Raw genomic sequence first — 20,691 nt, forward strand, 5'->3', positions numbered from 1 at the left:
TACATACCTGCCCAAAGCCCAAGCAATGGTTCTCTCTGGGTGTGAGAGGATGTGCTCGGTCCCATGTGCCTTCTCTCCCTGCCTACCTCTGCATTCTCCTCCTTTTCTCTGCTGTCTGGCTGCCTCTGCCTGGCCGTTCCACCTGTCCCCAGACGCAATGGCCCTGCCCAGCTGGGCTGGCTAAGCCTCAAGGGCAGGGCTCCAACAAGCCCAGATGGTTGTTCAGGACCTGAGTCCCTATGCTCCCCCACCCCCATGGCCCTCCACTGCAGCCTTCCCTTCCTGCCCTGGGGAGTCAGGCAGGGAGTGGGGCTGGCTCCTGAGCCAGGCCCGCCCTACCTCGGGGTAGACTCCAATGAGGCTCTCAGCCTTGGTGTAGAACTCCTCCTTGAGAGAGATGACGATGGCCTGGAAGTTGCAAGTCGACTGCTCCTTGATGTAATTTGCCACCTGTGGGAGGGGCCGCCGGGCACTTAGCAGGGCTGAAGCCCTAACACTCCCTTGTGTTTTCCAGTCAGAACCAGAGGCAGAGGGGGTGGGGTAAGGGGTGAAGGGTTGGGGGAAAAGAGGCTGAGAGGCCACTGACTAGCACGGCGTGAATGACCCTGGGCCCAGCCTCCCAGGCACAGAGAGCAGGCAGCAGGAACGGCTAGAGCACACTCAGGAGTTGCTCCCTGAAACCCAGCCCCAAGCTAGGGGCCTCCCTCCCGGGCCCCACTTTCCTTGCACCCACCTTGCCAATGTTGGTGTTATCCAAGGCAGCATCGATCTCATCCAGGACGAAGAAGGGGGCTGGCTTGTAGCTGGGAGGGAACCAGTAAGTGAGCTGACACTGATGGGGGCAGGGGTGGGGCGGGAAAGCCCCAGGGCCCATCACACAGGCCAGCATCCCCCTCCACTTCTTCAGAGACTAAAAACCCCAGGTCATAATGTTGCCTGAGCCCCCAAAGGCCAGTATACCAACTGAGCCCTCCTGTGCATCCAACCCTGTGCTCCAGGAACCTACAGAACCAGGAGAGGACATGGTTCTCTCCAGAGCTTCCAGACTTGCTGGGGAGATAAAGCAGTCCTAGGCTCTGGCCACACTGTCCAAGCTACCTGAAGGTTCTCCCCACCCACCTGCACACGCTGCTGTCTCCCTGCCTCTCTGCACGTGCTGCACCCTCTGCCTAGAATGCCTCCTGGTCTCTTGGCTATCTTCTACTCATCCTTTGCATTTCCTGCTCAAGTGTTACCTGCCCTCAAAAGCCTTCCCTGACCACCCAGACCCTCCCCCAGACTGGGTTGGTATCCCTCCTCTGTGCATCCACAGCACACACGCTCATCCAGTTACGACACTTAGCTTGCTGTTTACACATCTGGCTTTCACTAGATCATGAGCTCCTCAAGGACAGAGACCATGTCTGACTCATCTGTGTTCCTAATCCCCCAACAGAGTCTGGTACAGAGCAGCCTTCAAGAAATGCTCGCTGAATGACGCTGTACAATCAAGTACTAAGTTGTGGGGGTCAGACTCAAGTACTATTGGCATTCAGGAGGGGGAGATCAGGGTATGCCATAGTGGGCAAAGCAGGCTTCCTAGAGGAACAGGAGGAGGAAAATGAGATGTGAAGGTGTGGTAGGTGACAGTCAAGCTAGATTTGCATAGAAAGGGCTTGTTAGCCAGCAACCATGTAAGCAAAAGCCTGGTGGTAGGACTGAATACATGCAGGGGCCAGTGAGGGCATGCTGAGTGGATGAGGGTGGATGGGAAAGACAGGTCCAGGAAACCAAGGCCAGATATGCTGTAGTAGGTAGGGAAATAGGGATGCAATCCAGATTCCACCAGAACATCTTCACCTCTGCAGATCTCTGCATATCCTTGGGCCCCAGAGCCTCTGGTGGCCTCAGTTCAGTCTCTCCGCCAACTGCCCTGGGAGGAGCAGCCTTACCTGTGGATGGCAAAGAGCAAGGCCAGAGCTGCCACTGTTTTCTCCCCCCCTGACAAGTTGTCCATTGGCCGGAAGCGTTTGCCAGGAGCCACGCAATTGTAGTTGATGCCATCCAAGTAGGGCTCCTCAGGGTTCTCAGGGCCCAGGAATGCCTAGGGAGAAGGCAGATGGATCAGAATCTGGGTCTGGGTCTGCAGCTAAATGAGGATGGGGACAGGATGCCTAAAGGGAAGGGCAACAGGATGGTAGGGGCTAGCCGGGTAAGGGGCTCCAGCCTACCTGGGCACTGCTGTTGCGGGATAGGGCCTTGTAGATCTCATCAATGTTGGTGGCCACGGATTCAAAACAAGCATTGAAGCGGTCAAAGCGCTCCTTCTTGATCTGTTCGAATGCCTGCTTGGCTTTCTTGGCTCGCTTTCGGGCTGCCTCAAATTCTGCCACAAGGGAAAGACAGGTGACTCCTCAGTGCCCAGGCTCTGCCAAGGCTGAGGACCATACCCTGGCAAGAATGACCTGCAAATGACAATCCGCAGAGCAGGGACATCCCAAAGGGAGAGGAATGTCTGGGGAGGGTCCCAGGAAAACGATCCCACAACCACCCATCCATCACCAGTGGGCCAGCCACATAGTATAAACGAAGAAACATGGGCTTGGAGCCACAAAAATATGAATTCTTCCCTGGGCTCAGGTAGGTGATGGTCAAGCTAGATTTGCATAGAAAGGGCTTGTTAGCCAGCAACCATGTAAGCAAAAGCCTGGTGGTAGGACTGAATACATGCAGGGGCCAGTGAGGGCATGCTGAGTGGATGAGGGTGGATGGGAAAGACAGGTCCAGGAAACCAAGGCCAGATATGCTGTAGTAGGTAGGGGCTATGTGACTTTGGGTGGGTCATTCACCCCCTCTGAACCTCAGCAGTTTTATACTCTATAAAACAAGTGTGGTAATTAACCCCTACTGTTTAGGGCTCTTGGGAATTTCAAGTAAGAAAGCTCGTAAAAAGGGGAGCTGCTGTGATATGTAACAGGCCCTTGCTGTAATTCCGGCCTTCTGCCTTCACCTTAGACCCAAGTAAAAGGGAAAAATCTTACCATCTGAGGTCTCCTGGAACTTGTCTCGGACACTTTCCAGCTTTTCCATGGCTTTCATGTTAGGGGCAGCAATACGCTGGAGTACACTCTGCTGCTCATTGAGCTTCTGCTGCAGTGTATTCATCTCCTGTTTGATCTCCTCCTCGGCCTGGGCATCCTGTAAACCCCAGGCCCAGAAACATCAAGAAGGGCCATCTCCGTAAGAGATGCTCCACCAAGTGGGGGCCTGAGCACTTGCTCCCATGTAGAAGCTCTTCTTCCCTAGCTCAGCTCCTTCCACCAGGTCCTCCTCACAGGAACCATTCCTACCACCCTGGAAATTACAGGCTGACGCCACTTTCTCATCTCTAGCCCTTCCCCCAGGCCCTGCCAACCTCTCCGTCTCTCAGGAAAAGCAGCTGGTGGTGCCCCTCTCTGGCTCTCAGCCCAGGCCATGAGCCAGTACCATCCCAGGGTGACCTAGAGGCTCCCACACAGACTGGTCTGGACTCCACCTACGGCTCCACAATGAATAAGGCAACTCACGTTTTCTGCTCAGATCACCACATCTGAGCAAATTCCATTTAAGTTTTAGGTCTTATGGTATTGCAATGCATGTCTGCGCTTGTGCCTTTCTGCCACTTTCAGTCAATAAATATTTACTAAATGCCTTCTAAATGCCAGGCGGCACTGGGGCTCTCATATCCTGTGAGCCAGGGCTCCTGTGCTCACAGAACTCATGGACTAACAGAGGAAGGCATATAAGTAAACAATCAGAACACTGTACAATGAATACCAAAACAATGATAAACAGATGGTGTTGGGTCAGCACATAAGAAGGGCAACTAACTGAGACTCGGGCTACGGAAGGCTTCCAGAAATATGTTTAAGCTCAGGCCTACAGGATGAATGGTGAGGACAAAGAGAAGGAACAGCCTATGCAGACAGGAGCATCACATGCAAAACCAGGGGTCTGCTTGTGGTTCATTCAGGGAAGTCAAACCAATTAAAAAGTAACCAATTTTAATAAATTTCAAAAGCCAAAAAAAGGTGGGGGGGGCGGCAATTCAATATGGCAATAATTATGCACTGTGTGCGTGTGTGTGTGCACGCGTGCACATACGCATGCTGGGGGATGAAGTAAGGCTGGAGACATGTGCAGAAGCCCGAAGATAAAGGGCTTTTTAAGCCTTGTAAGAGGTTTGGACTTTATCCCAAGGGAGGTGAGGTACCACTGAATGGCTTCAAGCACAGGAAGGACATGAATATACACAAATGGATGCACAAATATACACACTTTAGAAAAACCCTTCTAAAGATCTCTCTACACTGCTATGAAGTGGTCTCCTGGATATAAGTGAACTATGAAAGGTACACAATAGAATGTTTTTTTTTATATCTAAGAGAAGGAATGGGAGTATCTTTGCATATTTACAGATATATTTGTATTTTTAAAATACAACAAAAAAAGGATAATCTAAAAACTAATTAAAATGGTTACATATAAAGGAAGGGAGATGAAGGGGACAGGAAAGAAAGTTAAACTTATTTTCATGTACCTTATGTTATACTTTTGGTTTTAGAACCATATGAAGATTTTATAGAATTATAAAAGAAAATTCGATCAAAATTGTGAAAACCACCAGGTAAAAAAATTGTTGGGAACAAGACATTCACAATATACCAAACAATCACCTTAAAGATGACTAGTTACTACTGACAACAGTAAGAAATGTGGCAATTGATACCTTAACTGAGGACCACGCTTAACATCATGAATAGTAGGACATCCTCACGTTACATGCCTCCTGGCATGATGCAATACAGAGTACACAGCATCACCGATGAAAGGTTCTGGCCAAAAAATTACTTAACCCAAATCCATCAAGCCTCCAGACTAGATCAAACTTCCAATTTATAGGAAACAATAAGGGTAGGTAGAACAAGGTTAGCAACAATGAAAGGAAACAAACATATCCATAACATATCCATTCAAGACAACACATAGACTTCAAAAGATCAATGATGTGGGAATGCTCCACATTAAAAGAAACTAAAAAGAGATCAACCAAAAGCAATACGTGAATCTTGATTGGATCACAGTTTAAAACAATTATTAAAAACAAACTTTTTTGGAATAACTAAGGAAATTTAAAAGTGGGCAGGATATTAGATATGACATTATTAATTTTCTTAAATGTAATATGGAATTGTGGTTATGGAGAATCCCTTGTTATTAGCTGAAGTATTTAGAGTTGAAGTCTGCAACTTCCTTCAAATGGTTCAGCAAAAAACAAAACGCATGTAGTGCAGAGGGAGGGAATCAAGCAAGATGAGAGAGGGAAAAAAACCAGAAAATTATTCATTGGGGAGTGTAAGGTGAAAGACGTGTGAACATCCATTGTACTATTCTTTCGATTTTTTTGTGGATTTGAAAATTTTCAAAGTAAAATTGGAAAAAAAATCAAAATGCAAAAATGAGCAACCCCTTAAAAATGGAAAACTAAACAAAGAACCATGACTATATATTAAGCTGATTAAACACTCAGAGGATTCTTTCGAATCACTTTAAAATACAGGAACATGCCGTACATGTTCAACGAGCCATTAGCTTAACAGCAAAGAGGACTTCAAGGAAATCTTCAATAGCATTCAATAATCAAATTATTACTAAGAATATCTCATTGATATTTTCAAACTATTACATATATAGAGAATAGGATAAAAAATACATTATTATGTTAGTGTTGCTAGGAACCAAGATTTTTAGCAAGAATAACTGAGGGAACTCAAACATAAAACCAATGATGTTAAACTGTGAAAATTACAATTTCAACTGAAGTATCAATGTGAACTCATGGTAACATTTTTCCTTCAAAATAAAAAATGCATCCTGTAGCCCAGTCTACTGAAACGTTCTAGAAGCACTCAGCAACCCAGCAGTCATGAGCACTCCAGTGCTCAGTTGGTGGTTGCTAAATAGCATTTCTCACTGCAAGAAGTCAAGGCTTCTCAGAGAGAAATGGCTAATTATAGATCTGGGGAAATGTAAAGGATGAACCTGGACATACCAGAAAGCAAGGAAGACAAAAGTCTGTAACAGTTGTGTCAAAATGATTCAGAAGCCAACTTGAACCAGTTCTCACTGGCCAAAGATGCAACAACTTGATCAACAAGAAGGATAACCACCACAACAGTGCAACACATCTAATATGTTTAAATCCTTGAGTTCATAATGATATACCTGAAAACTCAGTGAACAAATCTTGAGAATGCCAAAGAACAAATTCATTATTTTATAAACTAGTAATAAAAGATTCAAGCCTACATACCCTGCCTTTTTAATATAAACTGTATACCTTAGAGTAACCAAGTAATTGATAAGAGGAAATCTCTCTTCACAGTATTCCAGCTAACAAAGAAGAATGACAGAGTAAGAAGGTTACCATTTTGCAACCACAGACAAATTAATGAATCTGGACAATAACCACCATGGCTGCAAACCACACAAAAAGAATCACAATCAGACATTACCAACCTCCTGATTAAAGTTAACAACGCCACTTATGACCAGTCATAACAACCCCCAAACTTGACCAAAACAAACCCCCCAAACTTGAATCTAATCACACCCCTAGATCAGAGCTGTCCAGTACGGTAGCCATAAGTCACATATGACCGATTTTAATGGATGTTGATGGATGTAAAAACCAATATTCAACTTAGTTACTAGAAAACTTTTAAGTATATTTGGAAAAAACCTGGCTATGTGGTTCTCCTTTTCCAATTGTAAAGTTTAAGATAGCAAAATACAGATCAAGTATATCCAAGGAAAATTTAGCATCCAAATTGAGATGTGCTGGAAACATAAATAGATACTGTATGTTGAAGACTTAGTACAAAGAGATTATCAAATATCTCATCAATAATTTTATATTGTTTACACACTGAAATAACTCTTTAAGATATACCGGGTTGAACAAAATACAGTAGTAAAATTAATTTTACTTTTTAAAAAATGCCACATGTGGGTCATATTATATGTCTACTGAACAGCACTGATCTATGTCTAACTACCCACTTTCAGGAACTACAGGGGATACCAGAAATTTTTTTTTTTTTTTTTTTTTTTGTTCTGGGGGAGCATTAAAAAATCATAGTACACAATCAAAAAGGTACAGCATGTAGAAAATCATTCAGGAGAAATAAGCCAATTTCTTCAACAAAAAATACTGCAAAGAAAAATAAAAACTGATAGAGGAGCATTTATATAGTAGTCCCCCCTATCCCCATGGGTACATTCTAAGACCCCCAGTGGATGCCTAAAACCATGGACAGTGCCAACCCCGACATACCATGTTTTTCCTCATACATACATACCCTTGATACTTTAATTTATAAATTAGGCACAGTAAAAGATTAACAGCAATAATAAAATAGAACAATTATAAAAATATACTATAATAAAAGTTACATGAATGGTCTTCTCTCTCAAACTATCTTATTGTACTGTAACTCACCCTTCTTGTGATGACCGGAGATGATAAAATGACTATGTGATGAAATGAAGTGGATGATGTAGGCACTGTGATACAGCACTAGGCTACTACTGACCTTCTGACAATAGGTCAGAAGGAGGATCATCTGCTTCTAGACCGCGGTTGACCGCGGGTAACTGAAACCACAGAAAGCAAAGGCATGGACAAGGGGGCACTCCTGTAGATTAATTGAGACTTAGGAGACATATCAACCAATCACTATATCAATTATCTATCTATCTATCTATCTATATCTATCATCTTATTTGACTCCCAGTTCAAGTAAGCAAACTGTGTGTGTACATGACAATCAGGGAAATGTGAATACTAATATTGATATTAAGAAATTATTTTATAATATAGAATTCCAATATTAAGGAATTATTGGGTTTTTGGTGTAACAATTCTAAATATTTCTAAAGATCTGAAAATGATCTCTTTTAGACACTTAAGTACAGAAAACAAACTGAGAGTTGATGGGGGGGCAAGGGAGAGGGGAAAAATGGGTGATGGGCATTGAGGAGGGCACCTGTTGGGATGAGCACTAGGTATTGTACATAAGCAATGAATCATGGAAATCTACCCTCAAAACCAAGAGTACACTCTATGTTAGCCAGCTTGACAACAAATTACATTTTAAAACATTAAATAAAGATAAAAATTATCATTTAGAGATACATTCTGAAATATTTACAAACGACATGACATGATGTCTAAAATTTGCAGCTGACCCTTGAACACAAGGGGGTTGGGGCATAAACCCCCCACCCCACACAGCCAAAAATCCATTTACATATAACTTGTGACTCCCCCAAAACTTAATTACTAATAGCCTACTGTTGACCGGAAGCATTACAGATAACATAAACAGTGGTTAATGTGTATTTTTATTTAAAAAAAAATTTTTTTTTTTAATGTTTATTTATTATTGAGAGACAGAGAGAGACAGACCATGAGCAGGGGAGGGGCAGAGAGAGAGGGAGACACAGAATCTGAAGCAGGCTCCAGATTCTGGGCTGCCAGCACAGAGCCGATGTGGGGCTTGAACTCACGAACCGCGAGATCATGACCTGAGCTGAAGTCAGATGCTTAACCAACTGAGTCACCCAGGTGCCCCAATTAACATGTATTTTTAAAGTAAGCTAAGGAAAAGAAAATGTTACTAAGAAAATCATTAAAAAACACATGTACAGGGGCGCCTGGGTGGCGCAGTCGGTTAAGCGTCCGACTTCAGCCAGGTCACGATCTCACGGTCCGTGAGTTCGAGCCCCGCGTCGGGCTCTGGGCTGATGGCTCAGAGCCTGGAGCCTGTTTCCGATTCTGTGTCTCCCTCTCTCTCTGTCCCTCCCCCGTTCATGCTCTGTCTCTCTCTGTCCCAAAAATAAAATAAACGTTGAAAAAAAAAAAAAAAAACCACATGTACAGTACGTATTTATTGAAGAAAAATCTGTGTATAAGTGGACCTGCACAGTTAAAACCCGTATTATTCAAGGGTTGACTGTATTTTTTTTTAGAGACAGAAAGAGTGCAAGTGGGGGAGAGGGGCTGAGAGAGGGAAGGGAGCAGGAGGAGAGGGAGGGAGAAGGAGAGAGAGAGAATATCTTAAGCAGTCTTCATTCTCAGCACAGAGTGGACTTGAGCCTTGATCCCACAACCCTGGGATCAGGACCTGAGCCAATATCAAGAGTCAAATGCTAAACCGACTGACACCCAGGCGCCTTGGGATTGACTGTATTTTTAAAGAAGCCAGGGGTAGGGAGAGAGGATGAAGTGTATGAGGTGCACAGAAAACAAGTCTGGCCATGAGCTGATAACTGTTGAAACTGGCAATGTCTACATGAGACGGCACTGTGCTATTTTGCTTTTGCCTGTGAAAACTTCCCATAATAAAAATCTAAACATAAGAGCAAAAATCAACTTGAAGTGGTTCCTGCTGGACAAAGATGGGACAATATGAACATAAAGAAGAAAAATGGCTCCAACAGATAAACATCAAAATACCTTTAAACAGTTTATAATAAATACAAATTAAAAAAGTCACTGGTCACCTTTAAAGGTTACAAGGGCAACCACCTCTTTCTGAAAGCTCGTAAATAAAAGAATGAAGCATTTATCCTACCCTTTCTGTATTGGCTGTATTTCAAGGGAACTAAATAGTTGATATGAGAAACTTCTTTTTAGAATTCCAATAAATAAATGGAGGAGGAATGGAAGAATCAGGAAATTACCACTTTCCAACCCTTAATAGGGCTAGGCAATGATGATTAAGAGCTGCTAAAACCAACTTGTGAAAGACTGACAGGGAATTTTATAAAAACTGATGGGCTAACAACACCTGAACCTGGTGATCACCTCCTCCACACCCTCCAATTATTTTTCTCTTTATATTATGTAAATTTTCAACATGCACAAAAATGCAGAGGATAATACAAAGCACCCCCGTGTACCTATTATCCAGCTATAATTATCAACTCAGGGCCAGTATTCTGCCACCTATACTCAATTCCTTTCTATCTTCAATTATTTTTAATTTTTTTTAATGTTTATTTTTGACAGAGAGAGAGAGACAGAGCATGAGTGGGGAAAGGGCAAAGAGAGAAGGAGACACAGAATCTGAAACAGGCTCCACGCTCTGAGCTGTCAGCACATAGCTCGACGCGGGGCCTGAACTCACGGACAGCAAGATTGTGACCTGAGCCGAAGTCAGACGCTCAACCAAGGTGAGCCAGGTGAGCCACCCAGGTGTCCCTCAATTATTTTAAAGCAAATCTCAAGCATACCATTTCATCCATAAATACTGCAGTATGTGTCTCTAAAATGGTTCTGAATCTCAGCACTACTGACACTTTGGACCAGATGATTCACTGTTGTTAAGGGCTGTCCTTGTGCACTGTTAAGATGTTTAGCAGCATCCCTTGTATCTACCTACTCAATACTGTCAACAACCAATTATGACAAGTGGGTGTCACAAGTATCTCCAGACATTACCAAATGTCCCCTGGGAGGCAAAATCCATGCACCATTGAGAACCACTGCTATAAAAGATAAGGACATTTAAAAAAAGCCACAATACTATCATCTCACCTAAAAATATTAATAGCAATTTCTGAACATCATAAATTATCCGGTCAGTGTTCAAATTGTCCTGATTATTTTATTAAAAAAATTTTTTTTACAGGGTTTTCAAAGCAGGTTTCAAATAAGGTACACACACTGCAACTGGCTGATTTGTCTCTTATGTCTCGTCTATAAATTCCCCTTCCTCTCTTCGTAATGGATTTAAGGGAGTGCCACATGTTCCAACTGGTTGATTTGTCTCTTATAGCCAATAAAAATTTTCCCTGTTTCTTCTCATTTCTCTATGGAAGACACCAGGTCTATAGAGTTTCTCACAGCCTGGATTTAGCTAACTGCATCCCTATGTTTTTATTTAACATGTTGCTCTGGCACCAGTGTTTCATATAATCGGTGTATATAAGGCTTGATCAGATCCTTATTTGAGTTGCTGACAAGAATATTCACAGGTAACGTTGACTCCTGCTCAAACTTATTACAAAGATAGAGAGAAATGACATTCAATGTCAACTGATGTGATGCAAAAGAAAGTTCACAAGCAGACAGCACCACCTATGATATATTCCTGCCAAAAATAAAAAATGAACTGAATCCAATCAAACCCCAGATTTAAGTACCAGTTTACAGGAAGTACAGGGGATGGGAGAACACGTTAAATAACATTATAGGACATAATCAGCCAAATTCGAAATGTAGAAAATTGTACAGGGCCAATAACCTAGTTTCTTCCATATACAGGTAGAAAAAAATAAAAAGGGATAAGAAAATGTTACAGACTAGATGAGACCACTTTTAACATTATGAACCTCACTTGAATCCTGATTTAAATACACAAACTGTGGGGCACCTGAGTGGCTTAGTTGGCTAAGCATCCGACTCTTGATCTCAGCTCAGGTCCTGATCTCAGTTCTGACTTCAAGCCCTGCATCAGGCTCTGTGCTAACAGTGTGCACCAACTGAGGATTCTCTCTCTGCCTCTCCCCTGCTTCTGTGTGCGCATGTGCACTCTCTCTCAAGATAAAATAAACTTAAAAACACACAAACTGTGTTTTTAAAAGGTATTTATGGGATATTTGTGCAAATCTAAAGATTTACTGAATATTAGATGACATTGCAGCTACTCTTAAAATTTTTTTGGTAGGACACTATAGTACGTCTTTTAAAATGTCCTTCTTTCTAGAGATGTATATTGAGGTAATCATGAATATTATCTGGAATTTTATTTAAAATATGCCAATGGGGAGGGAAGGGTATAAAAAACAAGACTGACCACATGTTGCTAATTGCTGAAGCTGGATGATGGGTACCTGGGGTTCATTATATTCTTCTCTCTACTTCTGTGTATATTTGAAGTTTTCCGCAATAAAGGCTTCTTTAAAAAATCAAGTACCCCTGGCTATAATGATGGATTGGAAAGCATCAGGACCTGTTTAGGAGGCTCCTACAGTAGTCCACAAGAGAGGTGAAATGGCCTGTACTAGAAAGACCACAGAAACAGAAAAAAGTAGAATTCACTAGATATCTAAGGAGGTAGAATGGATAGGGCTTGGTAATTCAATGAGTATGCAAAATGAGAGAGGCAGTCAAGAATGAGGCTCAGATTTCTGGTTCAAACCTGTGGCTGGCACTGAGAAGGGGAAGACTTGGGGAGGAAGGCTGGGGTTTGAGGTACCTGTGGAGCATAGCATACATGGCAGCTGAAGCCAGGGGAGTAAAAGAGATACCCAGGATGAGAGAATGCCAAGTGAGAAGGAAGAGTGCCTGGGACAGAGTACTGAGGAACACCCAAGGCCCATCTGTTCACTGTAAAGGAGCATGTTCTCTGTGTGTGCATCTGGGCTGAGACGTGTATATGCGTGGAAGGGGAAGACTGGCAGCAGACAGGGATGAGGACAACTGGGGGTGGTGGTGGAAGATGTGCCTGTGTCTGTGTGTGCATAGCTGGGGGAGACCCTAAGTCACAACTCTCTCCCTCCTTTGCCAGCTTACCCCTCTTTCCAGCCATGGTCTCCATGGGGCCCCCAGGTGGGCTCTCTTCCCTCTGAACAGCTAGGAAGATGTCCCCACCCCTGTGGCTGATCCTCACCTTCAGATCCTCACACAGGTCACCGTAGTCAATCTCGATGAGGGCCTCTCGTGCATAGATACTGGAAGTTCGCTGAGAACCACTCACTGAATCCTCCCCCTGGGAGCTACCCTGCAATGGTGAGAGGGAGAGTCCAATGGAGCACACTGGCCATGAGAATGCCCCTCTAGAGGGTATGGGGGGGGGGGGGGGGAGGGAGGGGAGGGCGCTCCTATGCAGCCTTCAAAGTCTTTGAGAAGCACCTTGCTAGAGAGCACCTGTGGCAGAAGGACAGCAGCTCTGAAGGCACAGAGACCTGAGTTCAAATTTGGGCTCTACCACTAACGGTGGGATCCTGGGCAAGTCATGCTGTCAGATCCTGACACCTGAATCCTGATTTAAACACACAAACCCTCAACTGTAACACGGGACAACGCCTGCCTGGCAGGATTGTGTTTTGGATTAGGAGTAATTATGTCACCCATTACCATGGCGCCTGGCACATTTCTGGTGTTCAAAATATTTTGCTGAATTAAATTGAAATGCTATTTGGGAGGAGGGAGGGAAAGACATGTGGGCCTGAGATCCGTGCCCAGGTCTAAGACAGATATATGCAAACCTCCTCTCAGTTAATGTTCCCACCCCTTGCTACCAACTGTCAATTCCAGGACATAAAATGCCTTGGCTCCTCTACTGGCTAGTGTCCATCCCTTTCCTATGACTAAGCCTTGTCACCTCTGCATTGCTGTCCCTTACCCAACCCTCTCCTGGCCAACCTCTTTTACTGCAGCTAGGCCATCATTTCTCAGGTCCCTCAGCTTCTGTCTTCCTTTGCTCTTGGCTAATGTCCCTCAACTTGCACTCTTCCCAATAGTCATCACCTGCGGGAGCTAACTTTTTCCTCAAGTCCCTAAGGTTACATACAGAATGATTTCATCTTCCCCTGGCCTCGCTCCCTCACCACCCACTGACAGCACTACCCCTCAATTCAACTTCCCTCTCACACCAAAGCTATTGCCTTTCACTTCACCTGCCTTCACAGCCTCACCCTGCCTCATCTCCCCTTCATCCTTCCTTATGTTCCCCACCACCTCCACCCACCATCCTTTTCTCTCTCTCCCTGGTCACTCTCACCCCCCATCTCTGGTCAATGTTATTCATTGCCCACTCCCACCACCAGCCATGACACACACCTCTTCCTGACTAATGTCGTCCATAGTGCCTTTAGACAGTGGCAACTTGATGTCCTGCATCTTGCAGGCCTGTAGCAGGTTGTGGCGGTCACTGCGTTTCTGTTCAAGCTTGGTCTCAATGGCTGTTACCTCCTTCTGTAAGTGGGTCATTTCCCTAAGAAGGTCCAGGGAGAGGTGAGATCCAAATCCAGCAGGCTGCCTGCTCTACCTAGTTCCCCCACCCCAGGCCTGAACCCACTCACTTGTTGGCGCCCCCCAGTTTCTTACGAATCTCCTCCATCTCATGATTCTTATCATTCACCTCCGACTTCTTGGCCAGGTGCTGATTCTTCAGGTCTTGTAGCTGGGCCATGGTCTCATCTATGATCTTCATGTGTCTTTGCTCCTCCTGGTCCCAGCAGGGGGAACAGGACAAGAAGTGAAGGTTTTCCTCATCTCAACTTGGGATCTTCTCCCCTTGCCCCCACCCTTTCCACCAGGCAGAAGGAGCCTCTGGGTGTGTCAGAACCTCTCTTCAGTAAGCTCTACTTTCACACACCACCATCACCCTCTGGGCTTCTTTTTATCTTTTTTCAAATTTGGTTGCCCTCCCCTACATAACCCATAATACAAGTTGCTTGATGTAGAAAAGTTCAAAGTACTGAAACAGTATCAAGTAGGAGGAGAAAAAGTCACTCGTAATCCCACCAGCCACAGATAACCAATTAACATCTTAGTCTATTTCCTCCTCATATCACTTCTAGATAGCCCTACAGACTTGAGACTAGATTAGAATTAAAACTCTATATTCTGACTTAGTATTATATTTAAGCATCTTTTCCACATCAAAATTGCCATCATGAGCAATATAACATCAATTTTTTAAAAACCCACACAAACAATACTGCATATTTTCTATGAGTGTACCTATATGAATATACAAGTATTTAAGTAAATGCCTACAAGCTCTGGAAGAATACACACTGTATGGGATTAGCCCCAGGAAGAGGAAAGGGAGTGGCATTGAGCATGGTCAGTCAAGGGATCGGAGTCTTACTTAATAGATCAGATTTCTTAAAGGAAGAATGTTTGGTTTTCATTTTGATCTTAAAGTCACATAAAGGAGACATATCTGCAACTTCCTCCCAAATGGCTCATAAAAACAATATGCATACACAGACAATGCAGAAACAAATATGGGATGTCAGTGACTGATGAATCTTGGTGACAGGTAGGGGGGAGTTCTTTGTAATACTCATTTTCAAATGATTTCAAAATAAAAAGTCATAGAAACATGACTCTGGATCATCTAGATGTCCGTGTACGCCTGCCTGATCTTCATTTGCATTTAAGATTCTGGTGACACCAAAGAGAACTACTTTAATTATCTGGGTTTAATGAAAACACACACACACACACCACCACCACCACCACTACCACTACCACCAACAAACACAGGCAGACATAAAAGTCAAATGGTTTAAACCAAGTGAAGAGGATCAAATCACCTCAGGACGGGATGCTATGAGAAGAACAAAGGTTTGACAGGAATTTAAAGAGAAAGAATGTGGGAAAAGGGAGTTGTTAGACAATACCCAGTGACACAGGCATGCTTGACTCAAACTGAGCCGTGGCAGTCAGCAGCACAGGCGCACTGTGAAAAGGGACTCAGTTTCAGCAAAACACCATCATCTGTTGCACTGAATTAATGTGGTTAATTATAAAAATTAATTTGTAAGTTTATCCTGGCTTTCTGGTTAAGTGCTCTAAGTATGGATGTTTGTGTATATTTAACAGTAAGGATTTTTTTAAGCCAACGCTAAAGATCTTAGGTCTTTAAACGGGTTCTGTATATTACTAAACTTTGAAGACCATTTAACTACACACATATATGAATGTAGCGTAATTTGCTAAACTCCTAATTCCCAGAGGACATTGGAGAGTTTCCAATATAGAACTATAAATGTTTGTAATAAACATCAACCTCCGTGCACAAAGCTGTGCCAGCATTCTGGATTTCCTCAGGTATTACTGAGTAAGAGGGGATAAATACATTCTGAAGAATCTTGATGGATGGTGCCATATGGCATAAAAGAATGCTGGTCTTGGGCACCATGGCCAGTGTTAATCATTTTTTTTAATCTTGGATGTGATAGGAAACAAATTACCTCTGATTGTTGCTTTAATTTGCATCTCTTTGATTTCTAATAAGGCTAAATTATGTGTATGTGTTTATGGGCTATTTGAACCTTCTTAAACTGTTTGTGCCTCTTACTCATTTCATTTTTCCTATTTAGGTCTTGGTGTTTTCTTATTTCAACAGGGCTTTATAAATAATGGATATTATCCTTCTATCATATCTCTTCCAATTTTTCCTCCCAGTTTTTAGTATGTCTTTTCATGCTCTCCTTCCTTACCTTCTTGAGCTTTTCTATCTCATTTTCATCCTTTTTCACTGTCTGCTCCCACATGTGCACTTTATCCTGGTCCTCTTTCAGTTGGTTCTTTTCAAAATCCAACTGGATGCCCAAGCGAGTCTTCTGATTCTCAAACTCCAAACTGTGGGGAGAAAAGAGAACTAGGCCCAGGATGCAGGGACTCAGGTACTACTAGATTTCAGTCACCACTCAGCTCATCCCTCCATATCCACATAAAACTATTCCAACTCCAACTGATGCTGGAGAACTAAGTTCCTCAGCCTTGCCTTGTGGATATGGCACAAGGCAGGGGAGATCAGGCCAAACTCCACTACTCCCCCTTTATACATTGGAAGACTCCAGAACCCTCCCAAGTTCCTAGGAGGCACAAAAAGGTCCACCTGAACCCACCAGCCATGATAATTCCTACTTACTAAGTTTCTGTGTACTTTACAAAATTACCTCTAATCCTCTAATTAATAGCTCCACAAGTAAGCATGATTATCCTAATTTTACAAATGAGGGAACACGGGCCAAGAGGTAAAAGACCTTGCCCAAGGCCACACAGGAATCCAGGTCTAACACCAAAACCCAGGCTGTTTCTCCTATGGCACCATCGCAATGTAATGTGGCAGAATAAGAGGTCTGGCATCCAAACTCTGCCATTCACTAGTAGTGTAATCTTGGCCAAGGTAGTTATACATTCTATGCTTCTGTTTCCTCATCTATAAGATGGAAATAACAGTACTGCTTACCTCATAGTTATTGGGAGAATTTTTTAACAAGTTAATATGCATCCAGTCCTTAGAAGCATACCAGACACACAGTTAAATACTTAATAAATTTTAGTTACCATCATTATTGACAGTATACTGGTTGCATTCAGCTCATACTTGCTCATGGGCTTTGACTCTTTCCAATGAGCCCACCCACCCTCCCCCATCCCAGAACCTTCAAGGAGCAGAGCTTAGGTAGTAAAAACAAAACATGGAGAAAATACTAGATTTCTGCTATTGCCCTGCTCCCCATCTCTTCAGAAACTCAAAGAGTATGTAACCAGCATCCAGATACTAGCAGGCCAGACAGGGCTAATTTCCAACTGCCTCCCCACCCCCGCAATATGGTGTGACAGATGCTGCCAGATGTCATGCTAGCAGCTTAACCCTATTAGTCACTATAATCCAAATGGAATGTAATTAACTCTATAATTTTGAGCTATGCAATTTTAAGTCCAATCTCCCAAGCATGACTCATAAAGCCCTCTGCAATCTGGCCCCTGCTGACCTGTCCACCACCCCCGCCTTCCTCCTGACCCCATTTTTATGCTCCAGACATTCAAAACTACTTAGTTTCCAGTACAAGGCACACTCTCTCACACCTCCGAGCATGCTGTTCTCACTGCCTGGAACTCCCTTCTGTCTGCTGCCCAGCTGGCCAAGTCCTACTCACTCTACAGGCATCCAGTTCATCGCTTCTTGTTCTGGAAAAGCTTTCCTGACAGTTGTGAGCAGGTTCTCTGATTTTATTACATGTTTCTGGGTTTCCTCCCTTTTTGGTGCAGTTAATTATATCCCACAGTTCATAACACGCTTATGTTCACTGTCTGTGCAAGACCATGGTCTCCTTTGGCTCAATACCTGATTTCTACTCCCATTACTCTCTCTACAGGGAGCACACACTCCAAAGTGACATACATACGTACATACATACATACGTATATAGCCTTAAAAATACACACCCTTGTAAAATATACTTGTTTTTAAATGTACACAAATACAATTATAAATGTATCTATGTTACAGCCTGTAAATCTAGTTCTTGCTTTGAACTGCTACACAGTATTGCATAGTCTATATATTCATCACATTCGACTTGTATTTTCCTCCAAGTGATGGCCATTTACATGGCCACCAACATCTAACTACTACAAATTATGCCAAGACACAACCCCGAATGTGTCTCTTTGTTGCCCTGTGGCAACACTCTCTCTGAGCTATATACCCAGAAGTGGCTTTGCTAAGTCATAGAGCTTATGCAAACTTATTTTCACCAAATACTGCTAAGACTGTTTTAATTTGCATTTCTCTGATTAGAAACAAGACTGAACATCAATCTGTAGTTATCAGCCATTTGTGCTTCTTTTTCCATGAAATGCTAACTGCACCCTCTGTCCATTTCTCTATTGGGTCTCTCGTTTTTATCTTTCTTCTTGATTTGCAGTTCTTTGAACATTTCCTCTGTATTTTCTATGTACCTCAAGTACAGCATCAATGACACTATTCTGAAATTGTTGATCTACTTGTTTGTCTCCCCCACTTCCACAACCCCCTGAGGACAAGGACAGTCTCTGATTCAATTCTATATCCCTTGAGCCTGGCTTATGGGTAGGAGAGCAATGAATATTTACTATATGGGCCATGAGCTACATAAACTGCAGACTGAGACCCAGCGTCCAGGAGGCAACCTCTTTTAAAGATTGTCACGTTCGTCTGTGTCACCCCAATCTCCCCACCAATACCTAGCACAGGACAACTTCGTACAACATAGGGACTCAAGAAAAGTCTATTAAATTAACAAATATAGTAAAGAGGGGGAAGAGAAGAGGAACTGTTGTGTTGTTCTTACTATTCTTCCAACTTCATTCCATCCCCACCCCTCTGCAATGCCCATCAGGATAATGACAATAATAAAAGCTAGCATCTACTACTCTTGGTAGGTGCTAAGTATTATCCTAAATACTTTACAAGGACGAGTTCATTTGATCTGCCTAAATGCCATGAGACAGGCATCCTTATTATCCCACTTTACAGATAAGGAAACTGGGTCTCAGAGAGGTCAAGTCACTGCCCAAGATAATGAGTTATGGAGCTAGGATTCTAACCCAGGTAAATCACATTTAAAGCTGGCACTCTTAAGCATGAGACCATGCCACACTGCCTCCCTGATGTTCCTGTTCTTTAAAGCCGACCTACTACACCCATCATTCTAAGAGCTGCTCCTTGTCTTATGATGGCATGTGACTTCCCAGGATATCAGGCTGGGGGCTCAAGGGCACCCCAGTGTGTACTCTTGTACCCCACACTTCCACTTACCGCTTCTTGGCAATTTCGTTCTGCCGCTTCACCTTCTCTTCCTCAAACTCTCGGATGTTGCGCACACCAATCTCGCGACAAAACTCTTCAAACACCTCATCCTCTACCTGAGGGGAGAAGCGAGGGACAACAAAGGCCCTCTGGATCAGAGTGCTGCTGCCAGTCCCAGTCCCACCCCACTGCACACACTGGCATGGTTCATCCCTTACCAACCTGGTTCATCTTCTCCTTCAAGTCTTTCATTTCCCTCTCTCGGCTCTGGATGATCCTCTTGATATCATTAATGCGAGGCCCAAAGTTGGCTAGCTCACTCTCCAGCTTGGACTTTTCCTGCAGGAAACAGGGTTGAGGGAAAAAGAGACCAGGCTCTTTGGAGGAACGGAGCCACCCTGAGCTCACCAGCCCCTGCAAAAGAAGGGCTAGCTCTCCACATGCTGAGAGAACATGGCTCACAATTCCCCAGTCAAGGTTCCATCATCTCCCACTTGAACCATCACACAGCTTCCTCCCCGGGCTCTATTCGGCTAGCTTTAATCCACATGGTAAACATCATCAGTTACAGGTCCACATTTCCTTATCTATAACCCTTGGAATTCAGACTTTTTGATTTTAGAAGAAGGTAAAGGGATATTTATACTACACTTTAAATAATGCCTCCAGGTGGTCTTGGGAAGCACCCTATGATCAAACACATTAATATACCTAGAAGAGCACCCCCACCGAGAGGGACTGAAATGCCAGCGTTCACTTTCAATTTACTTTCAGAAGCAGCTCAGATATTTGTTGAATGAATAATGCTAATAATAACATCTAACATTTACTGAGCACTTACCGGGCACAAGGAATCAGTCTAAGTACTTTACAGGCATGTAATCATTCAATCTTTGCAAGAAGGCTATAAAGCAGGTGTAATTCTAACTCCCATTTTACAAATAGATGAAAAACTAATGACGACATATTAAGTAAGCTGCCTCCCACCATAAAGGCGAGACCTGAAGCCCAGACTGCTATGCTTGGTTCCCTGAAGCAGGCTGGGAGGAGAGAGGGAAATGGGATACATTTCTACTCGCAGAGAAACTCTGACCAGGAATGTGAGGGTGGCCTTTGGAGGACAGGGCTGAAGACTAAGCCCCACCTGCAGATTCAGGGCTAGATGTCTTGTCTTAGTCTGTTCCAGGTCACTCTGCGAGTACTTGAGCCGCATCTGTAGTCCATGGGCCTGAGACTGCACCTGACGTAGCTCTGCCTCTTTCCGCTTTGCCTTCATCTGCTCCTGAAGTGGACATGACAGAACAGCTAGGTGATAAGAACAGGAGTGGCCAGCCTGGGCTTA

The 20,691-nt window shown here is 43.6% G+C and overlaps 1 protein-coding gene across 10 annotated transcripts in view; it reads right to left on the reverse strand.

Annotated features, from left to right (window-relative positions):
• SMC1A (structural maintenance of chromosomes 1A) overlaps positions 1-20,691 on the reverse strand; it is a 47,116-nt gene that overhangs the window by 16,131 nt on the left and 10,294 nt on the right. For 4 of the 10 annotated variants that reach the window (XR_014136724.1, XR_014136726.1, XM_081792754.1 and 1 more), the window contains 12 exons: positions 20,494-20,631; positions 19,568-19,688; positions 19,359-19,461; positions 16,267-16,408; positions 14,113-14,258; positions 13,871-14,024; positions 12,699-12,809; positions 3,021-3,177; positions 2,211-2,365; positions 1,932-2,083; positions 734-803; positions 340-450 (listed from right to left, as the gene is read on the reverse strand). Coding sequence is in view for 6 of the 10 variants with exons in the window: in XM_081792754.1 (XP_081648880.1) it covers positions 340-450; positions 734-803; positions 1,932-2,083; positions 2,211-2,365; positions 3,021-3,177; positions 12,699-12,809; positions 13,871-14,024; positions 14,113-14,258; positions 16,267-16,408; positions 19,359-19,461; positions 19,568-19,688; positions 20,494-20,631 (1,560 nt within the window). In the remaining 4 variants the exon portion in view is untranslated. Of the gene's footprint in view, positions 1-339; positions 451-733; positions 804-1,931; positions 2,084-2,210; positions 2,366-3,020; positions 3,178-12,698; positions 12,810-13,870; positions 14,025-14,112; positions 14,259-16,266; positions 16,409-19,358; positions 19,466-19,567; positions 19,689-20,493; positions 20,632-20,691 lie in introns of all 10 variants that reach the window. The other 6 variants (XR_014136725.1, XM_081792753.1, XM_081792757.1 and 3 more) reach the window with 4 other exon arrangements.

The sequence above is a fragment of the Panthera onca genome, chromosome X (genome assembly GCF_046562875.1).
Source record: "Panthera onca isolate mPanOnc1 chromosome X, mPanOnc1 haplotype 2, whole genome shotgun sequence".
NCBI classification, from domain to species: Eukaryota; Metazoa; Chordata; class Mammalia; order Carnivora; family Felidae; genus Panthera; species Panthera onca.